At 43.3% G+C, this 25,793-nt stretch overlaps 1 protein-coding gene and 1 long non-coding RNA gene across 2 annotated transcripts; both read left to right on the top strand.

Moving 5' to 3' along the window:
* Positions 1 to 268: 268 nt before the first annotated feature.
* On the top strand, positions 269 to 8,371 carry CLDND1 (claudin domain containing 1). The gene is made up of 6 exons (XM_085071201.1): positions 269 to 391; positions 770 to 942; positions 4,888 to 5,182; positions 6,398 to 6,505; positions 6,880 to 7,017; positions 7,098 to 8,371. Exons 3-6 carry the CDS (start codon positions 4,894 to 4,896, stop codon positions 7,316 to 7,318), a joined length of 756 nt encoding a protein of 251 aa, XP_084927327.1. The 5' UTR covers positions 269 to 391; positions 770 to 942; positions 4,888 to 4,893; the 3' UTR covers positions 7,319 to 8,371.
* A 3,183-nt stretch (positions 8,372 to 11,554) lies between these two features.
* LOC146445287 (uncharacterized) lies at positions 11,555 to 25,608 on the top strand. The gene is made up of 2 exons (XR_014854392.1): positions 11,555 to 20,810; positions 22,232 to 25,608. It is a non-coding gene; the product is annotated as an uncharacterized LOC146445287 (long non-coding RNA).
* The last annotated feature ends 185 nt before the right edge of the window (positions 25,609 to 25,793 follow it).

Below are 25,793 nucleotides of genomic sequence, written 5' to 3'. Positions count from 1 at the left end.
TCCCAGGTGAGCAGCGACAGAATGAGAAGACAGCCTCAAGCTGTGCCGGGGAGGCTGAGGCTGAACGTGAGGAGCAATTTCCCCCAGAAGGACGCTGAGCCATTGCAAAGGGCTATGCCGGGGAGGCTGAGGCTGGCCGTGAGGAGGAACTTCCCCCAGCAGGGCGCTGAGCCATCGCGAAGGGCTGTGCCGGGGTGTTTAAGGCTGGCCGTGAGGAGCACTTTCCCCCAGCAGGGCGCTGAGCCATCGCGAAGGGCTGCCCGGGCAGTGCTGGGCCCGGCGCCTCCGGAAGGGGGCGGCAGAACTACATGGCCCAGCGTGCCCCGCGCGGGCGGGCGCGGCGGGCGGAAGCGGGGCCGGGCCGGGTGCGAGGCGGCGGCGGCGATGGGCGGTGGGTGCCGCGCCGGGCCGGGCTGGGCCGGGAGAGCGCTGAGAGAGGACGGGGCTGAGGGGGGGAACGCGGCTGAGGGCTCGGGGTGCTCCCCTCGGGTTTGCTGCCGGCCCGCGGCTGTCGCCCCCCGCGCGGGGCTGGCGCCCGGGAGGCCCGAGACCCCCGGGGCGGTCGCTGTCCGTGGGGATGCCCGGCCGGCCCGGCCTGTGCTGGGCTGGTCCTGCCGGGACAGGTGCTGCTGGCCCGGGGGCTTTCCAAGTCATTTCCCCTCTCCGTCTTATCTTTTTCTTCGTTAGTGATAGCGCTGGGAGATGTCTGTGAAGTAATTTGAGAGTGAAATGATGATCTCCAGCCATTCGGTTTGCCCTCTGCTTGCAGATCACTTGTTGTGAGCTGGTGGTGGGGAAGAAGCTGAATGAATGGAACAGTCGGCAGAAGGGAAGTTTGCGTTTCGTGCTCTCCGCTGGCCACAGAACATAAGCACCGTGCCTCTGAAGTGACCTGGAATCACTGGAGCTGTGTGTCCTGAGGGACTCTGAGCATCTCTGAAGGTAAAAAAGTGTTTGGTAGCAATCTTTCTTAACCTTTTGTTGCCCTGACTATCGAATGGATGATCCTGTTTGGTGCTGTTTCCAGCCGTCTCCCCATGTTTGCACTCTCTTGTAGGCCTTCTGCTTAATCCCTTTTTGATTGCAAGCATGTCTCCAGAGAGGCTGCCAGCGAATGCAGCCTTCCTCTTTTGTGATGTCACGTAAAAGGAGTTTCTTAAATGTGGTGGCCCAGTGTTGGCTGAAAGGAGTGACCACAGTAACAGGATAAAAATATGCGTGTTTTTGTATTCCCTTCTGCCATGGTACAGTAACTTCTTACAAAGACCGTCCAGTCTTCAGTCTTGGAGTTGATTTTTTGCCAGATGACTTGCTTTTGTTCTGGTCTCTGTTTTTCCTTTTCCAACCCTACTGACTTGCCCCTCTTGTTTTTCCCTCCTTTGAAGTGCATGCAATCTAGTCATTCTGTTGAATAATGCTTCCAGTTTTGCCTTTGCCTTCTCTTTCTTTGAGCTCTTTTCAAAAATTTTCTTTGAAAATTTAAAAATTGTTACGTGTCTCACTTCTTTAAAAAAATGAATTTAGTTGCAGTATCTTGTTAAGCACTTTTGCCTGTTTACAACCACCTAGTGTTGTCTTGAATTTGTTGCATAGCTTAGTTTCAGCTGTAAATTGTTTGAAATAGCTTGTTTGAAATGTCCTGTTAGACAAAAATGGGCTGTCAGAGCTATATGAACAAACCTGTTAAAACAATGAAGGCTCTTGTTGACAGCCTGTAGAGACAAAGAACTTTTATTTGTTATCAATCTTTATGTCTTTATAATTAGTGTCATATTTGGTAGTAGTAATGTTATTTTTTCATGAGCTTATTGTAAAGCACCTCCTACACATTGTTCTGCACAGAATCTTTTGCAAAGCATGGCATTAATAATCCCATAGACATGCAGTGTGTTTCTTCATGGTCTTCTCTGGTAACTGTTCCTCACTGACTGTGCTCACTGCTCCCATTGAGCTCTGCCTGGGGCTGGAAGGATGGCTCTCTCTTTTGAAGGGACACCTCATTTAAGGGGGAGTGTGTCTCCTGCAAATGAAGGTGCAGTGGATATGCACAGTGAATGGGCAGGGTAGTCAAGTCTACTACACTGTCAGGAAAAACTGGTTCAAGCTTTACATAAAATGTTGTAGAGTTCTTCATCTTTTCTGTAAGTAGTTGAAGTGTTAGGCAGAAGCATGGAGGGGAAGGAATTTTATTGGAAGGAATAGGGGGTCCACTCTTGCCTTGTCACTGTCCTGTCCATACTGAAATCATTTTGGGACAAATGCCACACAAAACCACCTGCTAGATTTTGGGGACTGTAGCCCCCTTGGCTGTTCTCTACCTATGCCTGCAGTTATATTACAAGGATTGAAAGTCAGTAGATTGCCATGTCCCTTTTACCAAGTGGATAATGAACACTGGGCAATGCTTTAATTTATAGTTTGGTGATTAACCCTTCATTTTGCTTATGAACTGTTCTTGGTTGCCAGCTGACATCAGCTCTGCCATGCTCACAGTACACCAGCACTCAGAAGGCTGGTCAGAAGTGTGTGGTTGTTTTTTAATGGTGATCTGGTAGGGGTGCTTCCAGCCCCAGTGTTCTGCACCTGGCAGCAGGGATTTGTATCTGAAAGTGAGACTTTCAGGCCAGTTCTTTTCTTTCTCAGTGTAGAGGATGTTAGGTATAAATTTGATAGGGCTTTGTCATTGTAAGCACTTATATTGAAAGGCAATGACAGCGGATCAGTGGCCCAATAATGTCCTAGTTTACATTCCTTTTCACCAGACACAACTCTGAGGATGGAGCTTGTGGGTTTTTGTGATCCTTCCACCCAGAGCAAGCCCTTTCTGAAGAGAGGAGTCTGTTGCAGAAGGTGCCTCTTCAAGTGAATGTGACCGCAATATAGTGGAAAATCCAGACCAGCCTGCTCACCAGCCTGTTCTGCTGCTTGCTCTGAGGGTGATCTGCTTTCCTCTGAGCTCAGCTGGGCAGGAGCTTTGGCCCTGCAGGGGCCACTTGCCCTGTTTGCTTTGGGGAAAGGGTGTGAAGGGGATGGGATCCCTGAATTAACTCAGGAGGGCTGAATGGTGAGGTCAGATCTATACAACAACTTGCCCTCCCTATCCTGTTCATCCAATATCCTGTGTACCTTGAGCTAGATGCTGGGATATCAAAGGAGAGTGGAAGTACATAACCAGGAATTAATCAGAGAATTTGCTTCCAAGTCTGGGCTTGATTCTATGTTTTCTGGTTAAATAAGCCCGGATTCGATGTGTTCTCCCTCTCAATATTTCTATTAACTTACAAGAGTTCACATCTTGGAGATTATTATTTAAGTACATTTATGGTATGCAAACTTTGCAGTATTTTAAATGGGTATTTCTTTTCAGTTCACGAAAAATCAGTTCTGTTCTTTCTCATTGCTAAGGATGCAGTTCAAGGATGGATATTGCAGAGAGTGTGCCTCATTTAATGTGGAAATGAAGCATAGGAAATGATATGGGAACACATAATTTCTCCTTCTTGTTAGCAAATTTCACACAAATAGAGGAGCAGATGGAGGGGAAAAGAAATAAGAATGGTATTGTTAACAGCAAACATTGATGCCTTTGAAATTCCCTTCTTTAATTTGCAAGCTGTTTCTTAGTTCAGAATTTCTTACTGACAAGTCTGACTTGAGGCACTGCTGTTTTTGCTTGTGAATGTTGAGGTTTAAAGCACTCGCTGTTTCCAGTTGCGGTTCATTCAGTTGCAAAGAAAGTAGACCAAAATATTTTGATCAAAGTGTGTGGGAGAAGGGAGGTAGAGCAAGCAGTAGACAAGAGCTGATTAGATAGTAGCTCCTGCCACCAGCCTACCTCTAGCTGCTGAGCTAGCTTCAATTTTTTTTTTTCTGGCAAGTGCCTCAAGCCTGATGCATAATAGTCCATAAATTTAATCAAGCACAGAAAATGCACAAGAACAACTGGCATCTGAGAGGAGTCCTCTGGTGTATTGCACTATCCACAAAACATTTTGTGTATTACCAGTCATTTTCTCATTAAAGTCATGGTATTGTCATAAGCTTAAGCATGTGTGGTATTTTCCCCATGCTTCCTTTGACCCTGAATCTACACCATTTGGGAGCACAACCCCACAAAGGAGGGCCTAAATGTCCCCTAAGAGAGGGACACAGAACAAAGACCTTGTGGCAGCGTATGAAGGCCTTTCAGTTTTGTGGCCTTGTTCCCATGGAACGGGACACCCCCCTGCATTGTTCTAGGTCTTCAGCAATATCATGGTGTGTATTGTGGCATTATTGCAGCATTTATCATGGATTCCAAATTTGTCTTCCAGGGTGTCCTTCTGCCTCTAGTGCCTAGATACATTTCATGTTCTGCCTCTAGAGCCTAGATACATTTCTCTCTTCCCTAAAGGCATTCCAGCACCTTTGCATTGCTGCCCTTTGTGAGCAGCTTGGAAGAGCTTTTTTGGCACGCCTATGGTTCTTATCTTTGCTGTAAACACAAGCTGTGAAAGCCGTATGGGGTGGCAGGCTAAAAATAACTTCTACCCTTGGTAATCTCTTAAGGAAAGATAAGTCTTCTTCCTGGGTGTTGTGGATGGATTCTCTGACGTTCTCTACAATCAGGATCACAAATGGCAGCAATCTGTGTCATCCTCTTTGGGGACAAGTCAGTGTTGTTCTGTCAGTTGCTGTTTCAGGGAGACCAGCTCAGGGAGACCAGTGTGGCAGGGAGAGCACACTCTCTTGGATATTATTCCTGCTTTTCCAAATAGGAAAAGAAAGACATGCATATCCTGAGGGAACGTTGCAGAAGGGGGTTGATGCTATGAGTTTGACACTGCTGGGATAACTTTATCTGTACTTTCAGAAGTGTTGCTCATTTGTCCCTCTCTTCCCACCAAGGGCGCCATGATGGATAACCGGTTTGCTACAGCGCTGGTGATCGCCTGCGTGCTCAGCCTCATCTCCACCATCTACATGGCAGCCTCCATTGGCACCGACTTCTGGTACGAATACCACACCCTGTCCCCAGCTGAGAACGTTAGTGAAGCTGGTAGAAGCATCTGGGAGGAGTTTGTCAGCAAAGATGCAGATGAGAAGACCTACACAGATGCGCTCTTCCGGTGCAACGGCACGGTCGGATTGTGGCGGAGGTGTATCACTGTACCCAAAAACTCTCACTGGTACAGCCCACCAGGTATCTGCAGAGCAATTATCACTTCCCTAGCTTCCCTGGGGTGCTATGTGCTAACCTCTTCAGAACAGATTCATGCCACTTTGTTCCTCCAGAAGGCTTATTGCTAGCTTATGTTTTGGTTGGTTGGCTTTTTAATAAAGACAGCTCAGATTTTTAAAGACGCAAAGAGTAAAATGGTCTGTGTCTGTCAGTGCTGCAGTTTCTGGATTTGACACATGATACTTGATCTAAATTTAGTCTTAAAAGCTTGATTTTTATTTTGCCTCAGCTGTACGGTTGGGGATGCATTTATGGTTGTTCTACCAGTTACTGTCTTTCTAGGATGGATCCTGGGATCCAGCAATGGAATGAAGATACTAATTTATCAAGGAGGCACTCATTCCTTTTAGCTAGTTATTCACTTTGTTCACGTCACAAATATCTCACCATTGTATCAGCACATCTTGGATTCCTTGAATGGATATGGAGTGAGATATTTGTATTATTTTTCAAAATCATTGGGGGATAAAATGTGTGGTAAAGAATCATTTTAATTGCTTCAAAGTCAATTTTGGGTGCTTAACTGTATGTGTGAACCCCTTTATTTTGAACCCTCTTAAAGGTGTACTATAAACTACGTTTTCTGGAGAAAAAAAAAATTAGATTAAATACTATTTTTTTTCCTCTCCAGAAAATACTTGTTTTGGAAGACACTTAAACCAGTTCTGCTCAGTAGTATTGTCAAAGCAAAATCTAACTGAGGTAGAAACAGTGTAAACAAGCAAATTTTCCATGTTCTTTAAATAGGCCATTCTATCCTGTTTTTAATTTAACTGTTAGGATGAGACTACATTCTCATGTGGAGATAAGCACAGCTTAGTTAAGGGACCCTGAGGACAAGAATATATGGCAACATAGTTGAGCATCATATGGCACCACATTTTTTTCCCAATCTGTTACATATGGCAGAGTTCTCTGTGGATAATCCAGGGTAGCCTGAAGATTCTGCATGTTGATATGCTCTCCTTTAGTGTAGTACCTTGTAACAGACACTTTATGCCAACTACATCATGGGAAAGCATCTACAGATCTGTTTGGAGCGGTATTTTTTTTCTCACAGATAGAATTCTGAGGAGCTTCCTAGCTCAAATCATTGGGAAAGGAGGATTTGAAAGGAGGGAAGGGGGGTTGAGGGGAGACACCTAATGGTAACTTTTTCTTTTTTTCCACCCCTAGAAACCGATATGACTACAAACTGCATCAGTTTCTCCCTCTCTGATCAGTTTGTAGAAAAGTACATAGAGCCTGGAAATCACAACAGTGGCACGGATTTGAATCGGACTTGTAAGTGTCTTTCACTTCTGGCAGATAAACGAGTAGAATTAAAAAAGGTGTTTTTAAAATACAGTTACTAGTGAGGAAAGCTTCTGTATCTTGCTTGCCATTTATTGTTTTTTACAGTAGCGCAAGCAGTAGGTCAAAAGGAAAACATAGATGTGCTAGCATGGGCTTTGCCTATGAATGCAGTACAGGAGTTTGTGAGTTAACAAACTAAGTTCTTTCTGCTTCGGTGGAGTCTTTTGTCCATTTTGGCTATGAATGTAGAATGTCTGATGAAGCAGAAACAGCAGGGTAGAAGGGAATGTCAGATGATGGGAGAAGATCTGTTTCTAGCACGTCTTCAGCAAACTTGTCTTGTGTATTTCTCTCACATGCAGATCTCTGGCGATTGCAGTTTCTCCTGCCCTTTGTCAGCATTGGCCTCATGTGCTTTGGGGCTCTGATTGGGCTCTGTGCTTGTGCCTGTCGCAGCCTTTACCCAGCCATTGCCACTGGAGTCCTGCATTTCCTAGCAGGTAAGTGTTCCCCCAGAGCTCAGAGTACCTCCAGAGCCCTCCATGGGGGAGCTCACTGTGCTTTGCTGCTTCCTTTACAGGGCTGTGCACACTGGGCCTCGTTGGCTGCTATGTAGCTGGGATTGAGCTGCTCCATAAGAAGCTGCCTCTGCCAGAGGACGTGAGGGGTGAATTCGGCTGGTCCTTCTGCCTCGCCTGTGTGTCAGCGCCTTTGCAGTTCATGGCAGCTGCTCTTTTCATCTGGGCAGCTCGCACCAACAGGAAGGAATTCACCCTCCTGAAAGCCTACCGTGTGGCTTAAGTGCTGCTATGGCAGTCTGGGCTTTCCATGTTAGAGCCTCTTCTTCCCCAGCCGTTACTACTTTTTTCTTTTAGTCAGAATTTTATCATGTACTGCATGCTTCTTGCCAGTTGAGACAATTTAGCCTGCTGGACCTGAAGACAAAGACCTCTGGGCTAAATGACCAAACCCTGCCAGAAGTCTGCAGAACTTGACCAGGTTTTTTAATTGGGTTTTTTTTTAACAATTGTTATCATTTTTTAAGCTACGTTTGGTTGTTGGCAGTTCTCCTTAGTTAGGTGTACATGCCCCTTCCTAATTTTATAACCCTGTCAGCCTGGAGGAAATAGAAGTGGTGTTGTGGGGTGGAAGAGAAACAGGAAGAGGTGCAGGTGGGCAAGAATGGGAACCTCAGTGCACAAATAATAATCAGGAGCTGTCTGCTGTGTGACCCAAGCAGGCTGCACCTACAGGGAGCACCCAAGAGACATGGGGGAATTCAGGAACCCTCGTTGCGGAAATACTGTAGCTAAATCAGTCTGTAGCTCAGCTCTGGGTCTCCTATTGTCACTGGTTTGCTGTGCTTTATGGCATCTGCCAAAACTGCTGGAGGCAGAGCAGGCAGCTGTGGGAGTGCCTGTACAGCACAGTCTCCTGAAAGCACACTCTGTGCTTGTTTCTGCCAAGGAGTGGGATAAGATGGCCCTGATGGAGCTCTGTCCTGCTCTAGCTCCACTGCTTCCAGGACCCAGGCTAGTTTGGTATCTGCACTACATGTGATTGTGCACTCTAATCTTAATTTGTGGTGCTTTTGCTTGATGTGGAATAAGGCTTTCTTCTCTCTTGTTGAAAATGACCTCCTCACAAGTTTTTTGGTTTTAACTTGGTTTGGTGTATGTGTGTATATGTACATATATAAACTTAACTTTTTTTAAACTTCACCTGTTTATCCTGTATAGCACACAACAGGGTTTTTTAAAAGGTGCTGCTCTTTCCCCAATCTCACCCAAAACCACTTGTTTAAATTAAGTAATAATAATAATATTAATAATAATAAAGACTCAGAGATTTTCAGCATTGCAAGAATCTGATGGGAGGGTGGGAGGGTGAGGGAATGATCTAAAGTGGATTTTACTTGGGGAAAGAAAAGCCAGTGTTCAGATTGTTTTCTGTTTTCATGGGAAATGTCACCAGAAACAATGATGTTAAATTAGATTTTTTTAAATTAAATTCTTGGGCTCCTGCTAACTTCAGTTTTCTCCTTTAACTAACTTTTAGCTAACTTTACGTTTTTTCCTGCTCATCATTGGTGGTCACAACACCCCATAATTTCCAATTACTTCTAGAATGCACATATTTATTCTAAATCACTGCAACTCTAGCCATACTGGGTGAAGTCATATCTAGAAAACAATGCTCCAAGACTACACTGTTTTATTCTGAGGCCTTAACTCACCTTGTTTCCTTACTCCTTGCTTAATAAAAGAAGTATGCCTTAGGAGAAATAATTCCTGACAAAACGAGTGATGGCAAGGATTCTGTGGGACACTGTTGATGAGAATGACACAGAAATAGTCGTTTTTATCTCATGGCGGTTTTTCTATTGTGTTTTGTGCCTTTTTGGTTTTTTTTTTCCTAGTGGGTGTTGCTATCCAAGCTATGTTTGCTGGGTCAGCAAACAGCCTTTGTCATGATTTCCACCAAACATCAGGTATAACTGCTTGTGTAATTTCTTTTTTTTTTTTTTCTCAAGTGTGTGATAGTGTTGTTTTATTATCATTGTTGGAATCTTCACAAAGTAAAACAAGGATGGTGATGAGAACCAGAATCACTGAAAAAGCAGTGGCAGCCCATTCAAGATAGTCCTCTTTCTCCTGCTGTTGAGTAATGTTTTACTTTTCCTCCTTAAAGAGCCTCTTTCCCTCCCTACAATGTCTGGGCCGGTTGTAACCTCGTGAGAGGGGATGTGGTACTTTTGTGCAGTATCTGAGACTAAACGAAAATCTGTGCTGCCTGATCTGTACTGATAGGGTGCTTTTTAGAGTAATTATTCTGACTTAGATAAGGCCTAACTGCTCAGATTGTCACGTTCCTCATTTGCCAGAATTACTAGGGCACGCAAGCCTCATCTTGGGTCAAAAGGACTGAAGTTGCTATTTTGCAGTTTGAGAGGAAACACTGCTGCTGATTTTATCTAGTACAGTTTATCGGGGTTTTTTTCCTTTTTTTTCAGGAGCTGGCAGAGACATTGTATTGTGTGACTTTAATCTGAGCGATGCAAATCTGGTGCCTTCACTCTCTCCTCTTGTATGGGACACTTTATTTTTCTGAAGTGTAAATCTCAGTTTTCAAATGTTGACTTTCTTGCTTCCAAAAGAAGGATTGTTATAGGGAGAAAAGGGAATGTTAGAGGTGCTTGTCAGTCTTTTCTTCATCATTTTAAATACCAGCAAAACCAAGATTGCCTTTTTGTGTCTGTGCCTGAGATAAATGTTTCTGGTTTTCTCTGCCCAGAAATGAAGAGGCTTTAATTGAGCCTTGATTTGGACCATTTTAACGAAAATGAGAGTTGCCTTTCAGATTTGGTGGGGTTTTTTTTCTGTTTTGCCTTTGTGTAAAGATTTCTTCATCAGAGTGTGTCTTGGTGAGAGGCAGATCTCACCCAGAATAAGGACTGGCTGTCCCTGATTGGGGTGGTGGATCTGTGTATCACTGTTTTGCTTTGTAACTGTGTGTTTTGCTTGAGGTAAGCAAAAGGGAGCAAGAAGAGTTCTTGGACTGCTGGCTTGGGTCCACTAAATGGCATTGGAGGACAGAACAACAGGGGAGATACTGAGGATGGAGTAATTCTGTAAAAGAGGTGGTTAAGCACACAACAAACAAATAACGATAGAGCTGTTGAGCCAGAGTGTGTGACACAGGCCCTTCACACTGACAGCCTCATGCCTTGTTCAGAGGCTGCATTCAACAGGAGCTTGAGGAGTGTGTGTGTGTTTGTGGTCACAGACATGTGTGCAAATGCAGACACCCTTGCTCCAAAAACTAAGGAGAATTTCAACTCGGGAAGACAGTGGTGAGATAAAAGGCTGTATTTGTATTCCTCAGTATTTTGTGGTTTGACCATGGAATAAGTTTAGTGATAATGGTGCAGTGCTGGAAGTAGGGAGGTGGCAGATACAGTCAGATGAAAATAGGTGAAAAAAGGGGTGTTGTGTGTCTGTGTGCGTAGGGAAATTGGCACACAGCTCTAACACTGTTGTATGGGCTGGTGAAAGTGAAGAGAAGGGATATCAAAGGAAAAGGAGAAACGAGAGGAGGAATCTGGATTGAGCATGAGAACTGAGGACTCTTGGAACTACATGGGAGCAAGCTCCCAGGACTCGAGCATGAACTGCCCATGTGGTACTGAGTAGCTAGGATAGCAAGGGCCAACTGCTACTCCTGCACCACTCACAGCTCTGTCACAGTTGTGGCTTAAGTGGGTGAATTGCCCTCTTGTGCTTATGGGAAGCTGATAAAGGTTCTGTCCCCCAAATCTGAGGTCAGCAAGCTGCATTTCAGACATGCTGTTATGTGACATGGTTTCTTTCTCATAGGCTTGGGTTTGTTTTCCTGCCGACTCTGTGAAACCTCTGGGAAAGCAGGACTAGCAGAAAGCTTCACAGATCAATAAAGTTTTTAGTCTAGGTAGGAGCCTCTTACTTTTTTCTTCAAATGGATGTTTTGCCCATTCTCTCCCCATGCTCCATCAGTTCTGAGAAGGGACTGGTCAATGAAGCTGCAAAGAGGGAGTTTATTAGTGTGTCTGTAAGGACAGCTCCTCCTGAAAGCAGAACAGTCAGCCCATTTCCTTAGTTTAATAAAATGCAAAGAAATAAAAAGGAGTATAGAGCAGACAAAAAATATTGTTTTGTTGTGTAAAGGGGACAGTTTGCCACATACAAAAGTAATGATATAGTGGATGCTTATATATGTGATATATAAGTGGTAAGAGAGTCCTGGAGGACTGAAGAAGCTCTTCCAAATCTTGTCATGCCAGAAATTATGTGTGTTGATCTGGTTGTGCTTCTGGATCATGCTCGCCAGGTGATCCTTTTCTCAAAGAATGACTATTGCAGTCTTTTAGCTATGGTGGTAATGAATGCTTCCTCTCTCCTCATCCTCATCTAAAATGCTCTGAAGTAGCTTTTTGAGGAAGGTGTTTGGTTTGGTTTGGTTGGGTTTGGGTTTGGTTTGGGATTTTTTTGTGTGTTTTTTTCTTTTTTTTTTTTTTTTTTTTTGTTTGTTCGTTTTTGTCGTTTTTAGTTTTGTTTTGTTTTTTCTGATTTTTGCCACTTACGGCTGGCACCAAGTCGTGTACCAGCTTGCAGTCAGCCTCTTTCAGTGTTGCTCTGTGATTCAAGGCAATGACTTCTGAAATCCTCTTTCCCACTCTCTAGCATTGTGTGTACTCAGCCAGCACCTGTTATTCAAAGGAAAATTCTGAAATGTCAGCAGCTTGTTATCATTATATCTCAGACTGACTATCCACCCCTATATGTATGTATTTCCTGCTTGAGTGGATTGTGTGTCTCAACAGAGAGGATAACATCTTGAAGCTGCCTTTTTTTTTCATTTCCTCAGGAATAACTAGAGTTTTTGCTGTAGAGCTTCTTCATAAACTGGTTTAGAATAGGAAAGGATCAAAAGTTTGCATGTTTGCTGTTAACTTTTCTGTTGCTGTAGAATGTTGCCCTATGTTTTTAAATTACGGCTTTCAGGACTACAGAGTGCAAAATGGAGCTGTTATTCAAGTCATGGTACAGATATAGGGCAGTGGAAGAGAGGATCCTCCACAACTGGAAGATTGCATAGGTGTCTGGATGTGGCAATAACAGCCATATGCAAAATTAACACTTACAGGCACTGTCTGCTTACTGAAACATGCCAAGCCTTTATACAAACCAATGAGCACAGAAAAAACCTAAAAGTAATAATGTATTCCACTCCCTTGTCTCCTCCTTCCTTCTAAATTTACCCCTTTTAAAAATAGCCACAGGGATAGTGTTTTATTTATCCATCGGCGTAGAGCCATGAGTGTCAGATGTCTCTGCTCCATGCTTTCTGTGTACAGACAAGGGTAAAAATGAGGGCTGATTTTTGTAGGGGATCCTAAGTTCTCTCTAGCTTTGGGTTTCCTGAGGTAAAGATCGGAAATCTAGAAAGCTGGAACCTTTTGTTTTATGAGGATTATTACTTAATCCAAATCCTCTTTTTAAAAAGTTAAGGATTTAATAGTCTTTGTATTTCCAGCTTTCTCACATCTTTCATGTGACTCTATTGAAGTGTCTCTTATATTAAAATATTTTATAATATTATATTTTTTCTATTTTCCTGCCTCTGAAGTTCAGCCGTGGGGAGTTGCATTGGCTGTGTTAGTACTGAATGTCAGGCGAGTGTGGTGAGAGCCTTTCCCAAGCAGTGTCCAACCACCGTGTTCCATCAGTATTTGTACTCGTGGACTGAGCTACAGAGTCAGCACTGCAGTGAATTGTGGGCTTTTTTCATCCTCTGAGGCCAAGTATAGCTTGCACCTTTAGGTAATTTGATTTTTTGGGAGATTTCTCTACAGAACCAGGTAGGTAATGCTGTTGGCTAAGTGACCGTGACAATAACTTTTTGCATTAAATGATTTCCCTGTGAATTCCCTGAGAATCTTTCTCATTTTCAGAGGATTTGCCTGTGGCAAACACATATAAGAGCACCAAAGGTGGCCACCTGATGTGTTTACAGTGTTGATTTCATTGTTGATTGAATCCACCAGTTGATCACCAAGTTGGTGCCTTTTGGAGCACCAGCTGGATGATACCAGGAGTGTGCTGAAGTGGCAATGCAGAGTGGATGCTAATTTTCTGTGGTGCCTCAGCTCTGCCAGAGCCTTCCTGCCTGCTGGTGATTTAGGTAGCAGATGCTGGAGAACTGGTTCCACAGCCTTTCCAAATCCTTCCTGAGTCTCAGCCCTGCACTGGACGGTGCTCCCTTACCCCACTGCTAATTCCCTGATTTAAACAAACTGCTTGTGTGGGTGATTCTGTGGTCCTAGTGATTTCATTCAAGTCATTTCTCCAGCCCTCATTAAACTGCTTTGATTAAGAAAGGGGTGGGGTTCTTCTTCCCCACAAATCACTTCTGCTTTCTGAATGCTTTCTGGGGCTGTAGCAGTAGTTTCCTTTGCAAACAGATCCTTTTTGTCTTGTGCTGAAGTGACCCATTCAACCAGCTAGCTTTGATTTGCATTTTGATGTTTACTTCTACACAAAACAACAGCAGCAGTGGTGTAAAACCACGGTGTCTGCCCAGTGCTGGGACTGCTCGGGTTCACTAAAGGTCTTGGAATTCTGGAAAGTGGTTACCCATCCACAAACGATGAGGATGTCACGAGTGGTGTCAGTAGCAGGATGCTCCTGGCAGAGGCACCCAGTGTTCCAGTGCAGAACTGGGAGGTGAGGCAGGAGGAGCTGCTGAGCTGGCACAGGCTGCAGTGGGAAGTGAGCAGCCCTGGAGAGTGGGTCCCAGCTTCTGGAGCAGCTTCAGCATTCTGCTTGAGCCACTGCAGACCTGCCCAGGAGCAGCACTTGGATAACTGTATCAGTGGTGTGAGGAACAGCATGGACCACACTCTGGGATTCCCCCTGCAGCTGAGGGTTGAAGGGGAGGCTGGAACAGCCAGGGCTGTCCTGCCGGGAGCACAAGGAAGTGTGCAGCATTATGGGGAGAGGAAGCCAAACCTGTTCTGCAGCAGATAAGTGTGCTTTACCTTCAGCCGCCTTTGTGAGCTGACAGGAGTGGCATCATCCAGGTGGCAGGCTTGTCACTCCCCTTGGCTCCTTTCTTCCTTCTCCCAGCTCCTGCAATGAATCTGCCCTCACTGATTCTTCCCTTTCTGTTCTCTTTCACAACAACAAACTAGCTACTCACTGCAGAGGCACTTCGGGCCATCCTTGGAGGACCTTAAATCTCCACATCCCCATTCCACACCCAGCTGGGTGCGTCTGGAGGCCTAAACCCAGCTAATTGGAAATGCTAGGCAGAGGCACATGTTGGGGCATGCAACCACAGCCACGGGCACTCAATTTAACATGGCCTGGATGATGTTGGCTCTGCTCTGCCAGGCGCTCAGTTTACAGTTTAAACTCTCTGCATCCAGTGTTTACACAGTGAGAAATAACAGCTGAATTTGCAGTAAAAGATTTGCATTGTACAGCCCGATCTGTTCGTTTCTGTTACACTCCCTGCCCTGGGTCATCTTCACCCAGGAGATGCCAGTAGGGAGCTGATAGCTTCTTGATCCATGGACCTTGTTGGAGTTCAACAGGAAACAGAGATCAACTGATAGGGCACGAGAGAAAACTGCCATGGTGGTGTTATACACAAAGCGAAGATTCTGCTCTACAGATAAGGACAGTACAGGGAGATTTTTTCCCCCATTTTTCAGAGGCTGTGTCGTGTTTAGCTTGGGTTTTTCTTCTAGAGCCAGTAATTTTTACATTAACTGGTAGAGTTTCTAGAAATTATGGGAGTCACCTTTGTCTTACTGGAAAGGAATATTTTCAACAAAGATGTCACAGATTTCAAGCTCCCCAACTCTATGAAAAATTATGAGGGTTAGCTGAAGCAGTGAGAAGTAAGTGGACAAGAAAGTCACTGAAAATGAAGATTCAGAAAGTTGAAGTTCGGCAAAAATATTTTTTATAGGTTTCCTATTCAGGGGCATAGTAAATTGGAATATGCATAAAATATACAGGAAATAATTTTTCTTCACTTGACCATGTTCAGCCTTAGCTGGCGTTGTGTGTTGCAGTTGTAAATAGCTGCGGGTATCCCAAGAGGAGTGAACAGCACCTCTAGAACTTTTAGAAACCATAACCTACAAGATAGGGAGGAACACAGCCATTACATAGAAGGAAGGACTCTTTGGGTGGGCCAGGTGATGCTTTTTACAAAGGAAATTGATACAGACAATTGCTTGTAGTTTTCCACATCCACTGGCAAGAGGACAGGAGGTAACCAGCTTAGTCTGTAGTAAAGGAGAACTAAGCTGATGGGCAGAAAAAGGTCTTAGTCTAGGTGTGCTTGGTTCTGGCTCGATGATTATTTGTCCTTTCAGCCCTACGTGGTTCCTCATCCAAGCCATCCTCAGGAAAACACATCACCTACCCAAGAGCTCATCTACTGAGTGTTACCAAGATACACCATTTCTGAGGGACTTCCTTTATTCTGTCACAGAATTATTTGTGAAATACAAATACCAAAACAAGGTAATTGAACATGGACCCTCATATGAGTGTTGTGAAATTTGGTGAAGATTCAATTACTTGTTTTTCCAGAGATGCTGGCTCAAGATGTGTTCCAAAAAGTCACTTATATAGGTGTTTCCCTAAAACTTTAGTTCGTTTTATTTGTTTGAGATGTGTTTTGTTTGGGGCTTATTTGATCTAGTTTCTCAGTGAGACAAACCTGAGGAAACTATGATGTCTATGTATTTATGACTGTTGTCCTTCCTTCCCCTTTATAACTTCAGAATTTATTAGGCAGTTCAAGCCAGAGATGCTGAAATACTGGTTCTGTTTCTTGTAAAGGAACCTTATGGAGGGCAGGGACTCTGTTAGTGCCTCTCTTGAAGGTGGCATTGCCATCTGAGTGCTTACTAAGCTGTTCTAAGCAGAGCAGTCCTTTGTCTAGGTGATAGTTCATGGTTATCTTACCCTTCTTTTTTAATCAGTGATGTCACTGTTATACGATGAATGAGAGGCATGAGGTATCCAGACTTTTTTTAGATGAAAGAAATGCATGGCGGTTTGCTCCTCCTAGATTTAGAACAAACAAAAGACTAGCCTTGAAATCCTGCAGACATTTGAGTGATGCCACACAGATCTGGTCTGTAAAATTCACAATAGCTGATACATAACTGTTTTGAACCTTGATGGAGCATACTAAGAAAGTCTGTTACTTGGTGTATCAAAGCAGCTCTATTTGACTCTACATGATACATCTCACCATATTCCTGTTCCATTTATGGTATTTCCTGTAGGGCTGAAATGAGACCGCACATATTATTTGTAGCCCAGAATTGCTGTCTCTTGGGCATTGCTGGAGTAGTTCATAGAGAGTTACATTAAAAATTTGTCATAGATAGCAGAATAAGGCCAAATGTTTGATATGCAGTGAAATTTTTTTTTGGTGTTTGTTGTGTTGAGTCAGGCTGAAATGAAAGTGATCAAAGGAAAGCATCAGAAATTAGAGGTGACAGAGAACTAGACAAAAGCAAAATTTGGAAAATAAGCCTAAACTGTAAATAATAAAGCTGATATTCCTTCTGGCCTTGCAGGAAAGCAGACAGCTTCATATCAGTCATATAGTCATGTCTGTTCTGGAGCTTGTTTACACAGAAATACTCATCAGCTGTTTCCCCACAAACTTCTTTGGAATTTACCTCTAAAAATTATGTTTCTTAAGCAAGATTTCTTTGTTAGAGATTTCTCTTCCTTGTCACAGATTTCTAAGATAGACTTCTCTTTCAAATAGGAAATAACCTTTTTCTCATCATATTGTTCTTCTAGCAATAGATTCTGCCCTATCTGAAGTCATTGTGTGCTTCATTCTTGAGCTCTCCTTTGTTCTCTGTGTCTTTATTTTTTAATGACAATTCTTTCTAATGTGTGACTTACTTCTCTCAGATAAGTCCTTTGAACTGTTTCCAGCTCTGTTATTGAAAGCTGCACAATCTTCTCATAGTGACAAAATTTAACAAAGAAGAGGAGAATGTTAAAATCAGGAGCAGGTAAGCCCATGGAGAGAAGAGCTGGTCCAACTGGAAATAATCAAATTTGAAGAGAGTTTTTAGCATCTGGATGCCACAGTGTTGGGCACTTTGTGTCTGTGACACTGATGTAGTAGCTCTCGTGTTCAAAACCTAGAAGGAAATGCTCTGAGTTCAACACTGGTATAACTGGATCACACACTTAAGGGCTTCAAATAAAATGTTAAGATGTTAGTGTTAGGTGTTAACTTTGTTTCAATATATGGCCCTAAATCTTACAGAAAAAAGTAAGGAGAAACTTTGGGACTTTGTTGCTTGCCTAGAATCTGTGGTATAGGGAATTTGTTTTGAAACCACATTGTGGTTCTCAGCTCATGGGGTTTGCTTTGCTTTGAGGTTTTCTTTGTTTTTGAGGCAAAGAAAATCTTGGTAAGAGAACTGTCTCCCCACAGATCACCGCATCCACACATTTCATCTCTAGGGTTACGTTGCTTTGTAGATTGCCAGACTGGCAAGGTTGACAAATTTACCTTGTCTGAGGCATCATCCTATGAAGACTTACAAAAATATTGTAAGGTGAAGGGAAAGTGTCAGTTGAATTTTTCCAATCCCTACTTTTTCACAAAGCCTGTTAATATCACGCTTCGAGTTAAAGCTCAGTATGATGGTACAGAGGCAAGTGTGCAATAAGCACAATGGATCCCTGAATATACAAGTTAATGTAAACCCACAAGTACAAAATTACAGTCATGGGCAAAATATCAGTCTTGACACTTCTCACTACATATAGATAGTAAGAAATGCAAATTCAGAAATCTTCTTTTACTAGCTAAGTACAGCAATTGTAGCCAGAAAAGGTATGCAGAGAAGAAAATGGAAAAAAAAAGCTTTCTTTCAAAGAAAATAAGATGTGACTCAGAAAACAATATTTTGGTCATATCTGGCATTAACATAAGCTGATAAGCAAAAATTAATTCAGCAGCAGTCACAGAAAAAATACTTTCTGTATGAACAGTCAACAAAGAACCAAACGCATAATTTGGCAGTGGTTGGAATGTGTGAAGACATGCTCAGCACTGTGCAAGAGAGGATAGCAAACTTGCCAAGCCAAATTTAAACTAAACAGTGGCCTAACTATCACTCTGCCAGGGAAAGCCAAACTGCAATGCCAAGGAAAATATAAAGGTTAAAATATCAGGGAATATAGTGATTACTGAGAAATATGTTTTGATTGATGGATGTATTTATTTACAGTCAAGCTTGCTGAACAAGTGGCAAGTGATGCCCTCAGTAGATCTACAGACAAAACAATTGCTAGTGGAAAAGAATGCATGTGATTTTGACTTTTCTTTAGCAAAACTGCAGAAAAATGTAATGCTTTGGAAACAAAACAAGTAACATCTTCTGGATAAGTTACTCCAACAAAGTTACTGCTTGTGTCACTCAGTCCAGCAGAGCTTTATGGAATGCTCTTTGAGGAAAAAAACCCTACAATAAGCTATAATTCTAAAGCAATAGAAGAAATTGGCAAATAGACAGGATCCATGTACTGAAGCACATAGAACCAGGTAACCAACTGACCAGTCAGCCTTGCCTCAAGCCCTGGCAAGGTGATGGAGCGCCTCACTCTGGAGACGTCTCTATTCACAAGGATGAGAAGAGAAAGATCAGGAGCAGTGAGCATGGATTCATTAAAGGTAAATCATGCTTGACCAACCTGATTGTGTTCTACAATGAAGCAATTACCTGGGTGGATGAGGGGAGAGCAGTGGATATTATCCACCTTGACTTCAGCAAGGCATTTGACACTGTCTCTCACAATACCCTCACAGGCAAACTCAGAAAACATGGACTGGAGGAACAGTGGGGTGGATTGAGAACTAGCTGAACAGGAGACCCCAGAGGGTCGTAATCAGTGGCACAGGGCCTAACTGGAAGTCCAATCAGTGGTGTCCCCCAAGGTTCAATACTGGGCCTAGTATCGTTTAACTCCTTCATCAATTACTTGGGTGAAGGGGCAGAGGCTTCCTCAGCTTCCTCAGTTCACTGATGACATGAAGCTGGGAGGAGTGGCCAATATCCCAGAGAGCTGTGCAGACCCCAACAGCTTGGAGAGATGGGCAGAAAGTCCTCCCAAAAAAGCCCATGTCTGTAGGTCACGTCATACTGTAATATGCTGCCTGCCCAACAGAGGAATTTGAGAACAAAAAAAAAATCTGTATCCTCAATCCAATAGAAGTAAATATCAATGGAGTTGCCTCTGAGCTAGAGAGGAGCTGTGAGTAGGTAAAGAAGTGAAACAAACTTTAAACAAATTTTTTAGATTTTAGAGTTTATTCTTCTGCCTGGAGGAAAGAGAAGGCTTATCTTCTCATGTGTCCCAAACCATCACTATGGATTGAGTGTCCAATATAGCTTCACTTATGAAGATACAGAAATCCTCAGTAAGCCTTATGCCAGAAAGTTCAGGAGCTGATTGCAACACATACCAGAGCTGGTCAGAATGAGAAGTATGCCCTCAGGCAGAGATGGATGCTGCTTACTGCACAGATATGACTGTGATAGAGATCAGGGACTTGATGTCCAGTGGGATATATGTGGACAGGAACAAGATGAAAAAGAGACAAAATACACAAATTCCACATACAATGGAACAAAGTGGGAAGGGTGTATGGCTTGACTGTGAGAAAATGCACTGAAGTAGAACATAGCCATTTTAACTAGGGCTATCCAGAGTTGACCTACTCTTTGCTGTCCCATCTAGAAGGTCAGACACCCTACATTAATTTATCCACTTTATCATTGAAGATCTTTTTTTCTGCTAACTATTCAAACATTCTTTTTGCAGGCAGTTTCTTGATGTGCTGGGAACTGGGTGAACTCCTCAACTCCCAAGTGATGACTGGCAGCCATGAAGTGATAAGACATTTCATCAGGCACAGCCTGTTATCTCATTCCACCACCTCACAACCAACAGCATTCTAATCATACATTAGCACTTGAAATTATAAATACACTGTGTCCTTCAGGGCAGTCTTAAATTTTCTGGAAATACTATGTCTGGTATGAGAAACAGGCAAGAGAGCAAGGTAAAGGTTGAAAATTTCCTGTACTTGTAAGCAAAAAACTACATGAAGTCATAATCAAAATGCCTCACCTGGATTATTTGCTGAATATAAAAGAGGCAGCTTGACTGAGAATAGAGGAGATCTCCCTGGGGCTGGGGGCTTTCTGTGTTGTCAGTTCCTTGCTGTGTCTCAAGGCACAAGGCACTAAGTTCTTCAGCATTCAGACCTCAGCAACATCCAGCCCTCACCAAACCTGTCCTTGGGCCCAAAGGTACTGACTCTGATCAGATAAACCCTTGGCATGTAAGGGAGGAGAGGACTGGCACTGGGACTGCAAATGTGGGCATTTACCCACTACAAGCACTAAACCTGGAGAGGAGATGTAATACAGGCAGCATGCCTTCATGGGGTGGCTGGGGGCAGGTCAGACAGTAAAACACAAACCTACTAGGTGACCACAGTGACCAGCCCAGAGTACTGTGTACCAGCAGAACAAATTGCAGTGCTGTCTTCTCTCTTCTTCATGAAGGGTGGAGCTCTTTTCACTGTCCTGATGTTTTTTCCTTGTCATTTTTTCCCCCCAAGTCTTTTAAAATACCCAGAATGGAACTCAGAAAACAACAATTTCCACAGCAGCAAAGAGGTGGTGAGTCACATAACAAAATAAGGTAGCAGTAGTGAAGTGAGTGTTGGTGCATATGTGAATATATCTATTGAAAGAGAGAGGTTTTGAAGGTCCCATGGAAGGATATCAGCTGTGTAAGTTACCATATCTGAACTTGGGCTTGATAATTCAGATTGTGATTGGGGAAATAGCAAAGAGGAGTTTCTAGGGTACTTTAATCAATATAAGCTTAATTGTGTGTCTCTGTGGGTTAACAAACCCCTGATAAACAGCAGAGGGATTCCAGGAATGCTTAAAAGCTTGCTGTCGTGGTTTCACTTGCCATATGCAGCACTGGTTGATGTCAGGAAAAGAGAGAAGCTAAACATTTGCTCCCCAGTGTTTTTCCTAGTTAGTCTGTAGCAGTAACCTTGAGCTCACAGCCAGCCTTCAGAAGGGCTACAGGAAAGCTGATAGTGAATCATCATAGCACCTTCAGAGGATGATTTCACATTTCCTGTAGGAGTAGCAACACCACCTAAAATTTAGCCCATTACTGGCTTTCTCTTTATATGCTCAGATATCAAACATAGAAGACATTAGTCTGTATGCTCAATGCATCCTAATTTAGCAATCTGAATAATGGAGTGGAGGGAGTGTAACATACATCCTCTTTTCTTCAGGAAGTCGCTAATAATGCCTCTTAAAAGTGGAAGATTCAGAGCTCACAAGTGCTCCCTGATATATACAGGACCAACTGCTGTTATGAACAGAAGCCTTCAACAATAAAGCACTTTTCTGTGTCTATTGCTACCTGAGGCTAGAGACAATTACCTACATGAGTCTCCAAGCTATTTATGACGTTGTAGGTGAAAGCAGTAGGTTAGGACAAAAAGGCGGAAGGAGAGAGGTATAAGATGGCACGTGTAGAAGCAGGAAAACTTTTACCAATTGAAAAAAGAGGGAAAATGAAGCCTGAACAGTGGGTAAATGAGAAACTAAAGCAGACAGTGCACAGCAGACTATGTAGATAGGCAGCACTGGAATATACTGGCAGAGCTGAGTGAGGATAGTGGTTTAGAGTTGTCAGGGCTGAAATGTACTTGCAAAGGTAGCATAAGAATTTTATGTGCTGATCTGTATTATGCCTTTCCCACCTAGGCCATCCCTTCCTTTGTCTGCCAGGAGGATCTATGAACACACCTCTGTTTACAGTATCTTTATAACCAGAAAAGAAAAAAAGTACAATTTTGCTCTGTTGAGAACTGTTCATGAATTCAAACAACAGACTTCAAAACACTGACAAATCAAACCAAGTATGTTAATGGGCTTCAGAGTATGGATGAGTATCATGAATCTTGGTGTCATTGGTATGAATTTGTATAATGGGTCTTTCAGCTTTGTCTCCAACAGGGGCTCCCGTAAAATGAACACAAACATTTATGTTAGTCGTTCTTTTCCAGGGAACTCAGAGGCATTTCAGGAACTTGTCTTGGATGCCAGACTGTATATTCATCTCTGTATGTGTGGGTGCTCCCTGGTCACCTGCTGGATGAGGCAGCCAAACCTCTTCGTGGATTTCACAGGGTAAAGCAGCTTGAGGGGGTGTCAGTATTGAAACAAGACACCTTTATTCAGCCTGTACCCATTTTAAGGGTACTTTACATTTACATCAGAAAGCCTTGACATTTCCAGTGAAAAGAGAAGAGGGCAGCCAGTGCCTGTCCCCACCTGCAGTGACTGCACAACAATGGGACACCTGCACCCTATCTCTCTTCTGTGGATTGCACCTCCTCTGTCCATGGCTTGTGGCAGGAATGTGTCAAGGAATGTGACTCTGGGTTTCCTGTGAAATGAGCGGAGCTTGAGTGGTAGCAGATCCTCATGAGGGCTGGATGGGGGCAGCCCTCAGGGTGGAAAAGCAGCCTGCTGGGGTGGTGTAGCTCTCCTTTAACATATGGCCGACACTGTTTACCCCACATTCAGCAATGCTAATAAGGAAGAAGCTGCTGCTCCCTCAGCAGATCATATTACTCCCCTGCTTCAGCTCCCCATCGTTTCCTGACTCATGTCAGCTCCACCTGCCTTCCCTCCACCAGTGTGACACATGCAGACCATGGTGTCCACTCCTTCATGGGAGGAGTGCAAGAAAGTGAAGAAAGTGTGCAGAAGAGGAACAACATATGTAGAAATTACTTCAGAGGGGAAGGTCCCTCACAGTCAGCTCAGGACACAGTGCCTTCTGAGACTGTGCTGGGAGAAAGCTGTGACAGTGAAAGCCTGAGAGAGGTGGCCTTTCTCCTTTATCACCTGAGCTGGGGTGTGTGACTGACTATAGACAAAAGCAGGCATTGACTTTGTGAGGTTGCTGCAGGCTGGAGCCTTCAAGGTTCACTGTTCACAAATGCCACCACCAAGATGAGACCAGCACACAGTAGCAGTGAAACTCAAGGAGATACATACCAGACACCTTCAAATCAGGAACCATTTTTAGAACTCCTTTTGAAGCTGACTTAGAAACTGAAAAAATTAATAATAATAATAATAATAATAATAATAATAATAATAATAAATATTGTCTTTCTTCATAAAGACTGACTGGGCTTTATCAGCACTAAAACATGTGCAGACCTTCCATGCAAGACAATATTAAGCAAGACTGTTTAGTTATTATATTACTATATTTACTCTGTAACTGGTTATGTCACCAGAAATCATGTGGCAGTCTTAGATTTACTTTTCTTCCTCTGAATAGGTAATGTGGAGTTTATTTCTCTTTAGAACTGATTTTCTCTTCTAATTCTGACTACCCAAACAGTCATTCTGTATCCTTCAGTCTTTCTAGTCCTGGTCTTTGGAGGGGCAGATCCTTTAGGGAATCTCTAATGCTCATGGTATTGCAAGAAAGCTTCCTCTGCCCCTCACAGGAAAACCCCCAGCCTGGGCAGCAAAAGCACCATTGATTCTGCTGCTGCTGAAAAGAGACCTCTCCTTGAGGCTGGTGGTGATACCCACAGTGGTGGCTGGGTATTTCATTTGTGGAAGCACAACCTCTAGGAGATAAAGGACAGCTCATCTTCTACAAGAAGATCTGACATCTTGTACTTCATGGGGTAAGCCTTGTCAAAAACTGTAGAGTCCTTATAAATTTCTTCTGTCCTTCAACTGAAGACTTCCCAAATATTATTTTTCAACAAGCCCAAGAGCATGGACCATCACCCCTGAGGTAGAACCTGATGGTACCACTCCCAGTTTGGTGATACACACCAAGGGAACTGTTTTCAACAGAGACAGATCATCTGAAGAAACAGCCCCCCAACAGTAGGGATCAGTTGCCCCACACAAGTGACTTGAGGCTCAAAATAAGTTTATTGTGCCTGCAGTTTTGGGCAGAAAGCAGTCTGATTCTGAGTCTGATGAGATGACATCCAACACTCTCATATGCTGCCTCTTGTCACTAGTGAGAGAGGAGCTCAAACAGGTAACATGCAAAATTCACATGAACAGGTGGGATCAGGGAATTAATTTTATTTCCCTAAACAGTACTAAAAATGTCCTCATGATCCCAGTGCATTTGTTGTAACATAGTAAGAACATGATTAGCACTTAATACTATTTAATAAATATGCTGATTAACTTAGGCAACAGTAATCAGTACTTGCACAGATTAACAAACTTGACCAGTCAGTGGTGTGATTCAATCATGAGGATGTGATATATCAACTCTGCTTAGCATTTTAAGGTTGAATTTGGGCATCCTTCCTAATACACTGAAAAAATTTTCAAAAACTGAAGATACATTTAGCAATTAAAGGAGTCTCTATTTCTTTATTTTGTCTTTGTTGCTGAATGAGGGGCAAAAAATTAATCTGTTATTTGAGGTGCTGGGAGAAGGGGAAGAATAGAATTAATTTGTGATCTGAAACTTTATAATATCTTTTTTGGATCAGGTTTACAAATCAGCAAGACTTTGAAAGAACAAGATTAAGTGCTTGTTTTCAAACCCAAATGATGCTGATAAATCCAAATCAGAGTAGATACTTTTGGAGACAGTTCCCCCAGACTTGGGAACCCCAGAAATCCTGTAAAGCATCTACAGAGGTTCCTCCTCTTGGTCCCCAGTTAAGAACTGGGCCAGCCTGTAGTTCAGCCAGAACCCACATGATGTTTCAAAGTCTGCCTTCTTCATTGCACTTCTCACAGGCCCTGTGTCCCTAGAGCCTTTGATCACAGCACATCCATCCTCTGGCATCCTCTTTCTGCAATCTTACATTCCTCTGCATCCAAAGCAGCGTGGCCAGCAGGTTGAGGGAGAGGATTCTCTCCCTCTGCTCCGATCTGGTGAGACCCCACATGAGGTATTGCATTCAGCTCTGGGGCCCCAGCATAAGAATGATGTGAACCTGCTGGAGTGAGGCCAGGGGAGGGCCATGAAGATGATCTGAGAGCGGGAACACCTGTCCTGTGAAGACAGAGTGTTGGGGCTGTTCATCATGGAGAAAAAAAGGCTCCAGGGAGATTTATAGCAGCCTTCAGATACCTAAAGGGGGCTACAAGAGAACTGGAAAGAGACTTTTTACAAGGGCTTGTAGTGACAGGACAAGGGGGAATGGCTTTTACATGAAAAAAGGTTGGTTTGGATTAGATATTAGGAAGAAATTCTTCACTTTGAGGGCTCTGAGACACTGGGGCAGGTTGCCCAGAGATGTGGATGCCCCATCCATGGAAGCAGTCAAGGTCAGGCTGGATGGCACTTGAAGCAACCTGTTTGAGTGGAAGGTTTGAACAAGATTTTTAAGGTCTTTCCCAACACCAACCATTCTATGATTCTATGATTCTATATGATTCTATGATTCTATGATTCTATGATTCTATGATTCTATGATTCTCTGATTCTATGCTCTGTATTATTTGGCATTATGACTTGAATAAATGAATAATTACTGAAGGGGGGGTTCCAAGGGCAGAAGTGTAAGCTTTGCAGCTCCTCCTGAGCCCCTGTGAGGCAGTGCAGAAGCCAGGGCA

The sequence above is a fragment of the Lichenostomus cassidix genome, chromosome 1, assembly GCF_008360975.1.
Source record: "Lichenostomus cassidix isolate B80296 chromosome 1, HeHo_3.0, whole genome shotgun sequence".
NCBI classification, from domain to species: Eukaryota; Metazoa; Chordata; class Aves; order Passeriformes; family Meliphagidae; genus Lichenostomus; species Lichenostomus cassidix.
The sequence above is the reverse complement of the archived record's forward strand: the minus strand, read 5'-3'. Positions and strand labels throughout refer to the sequence as shown.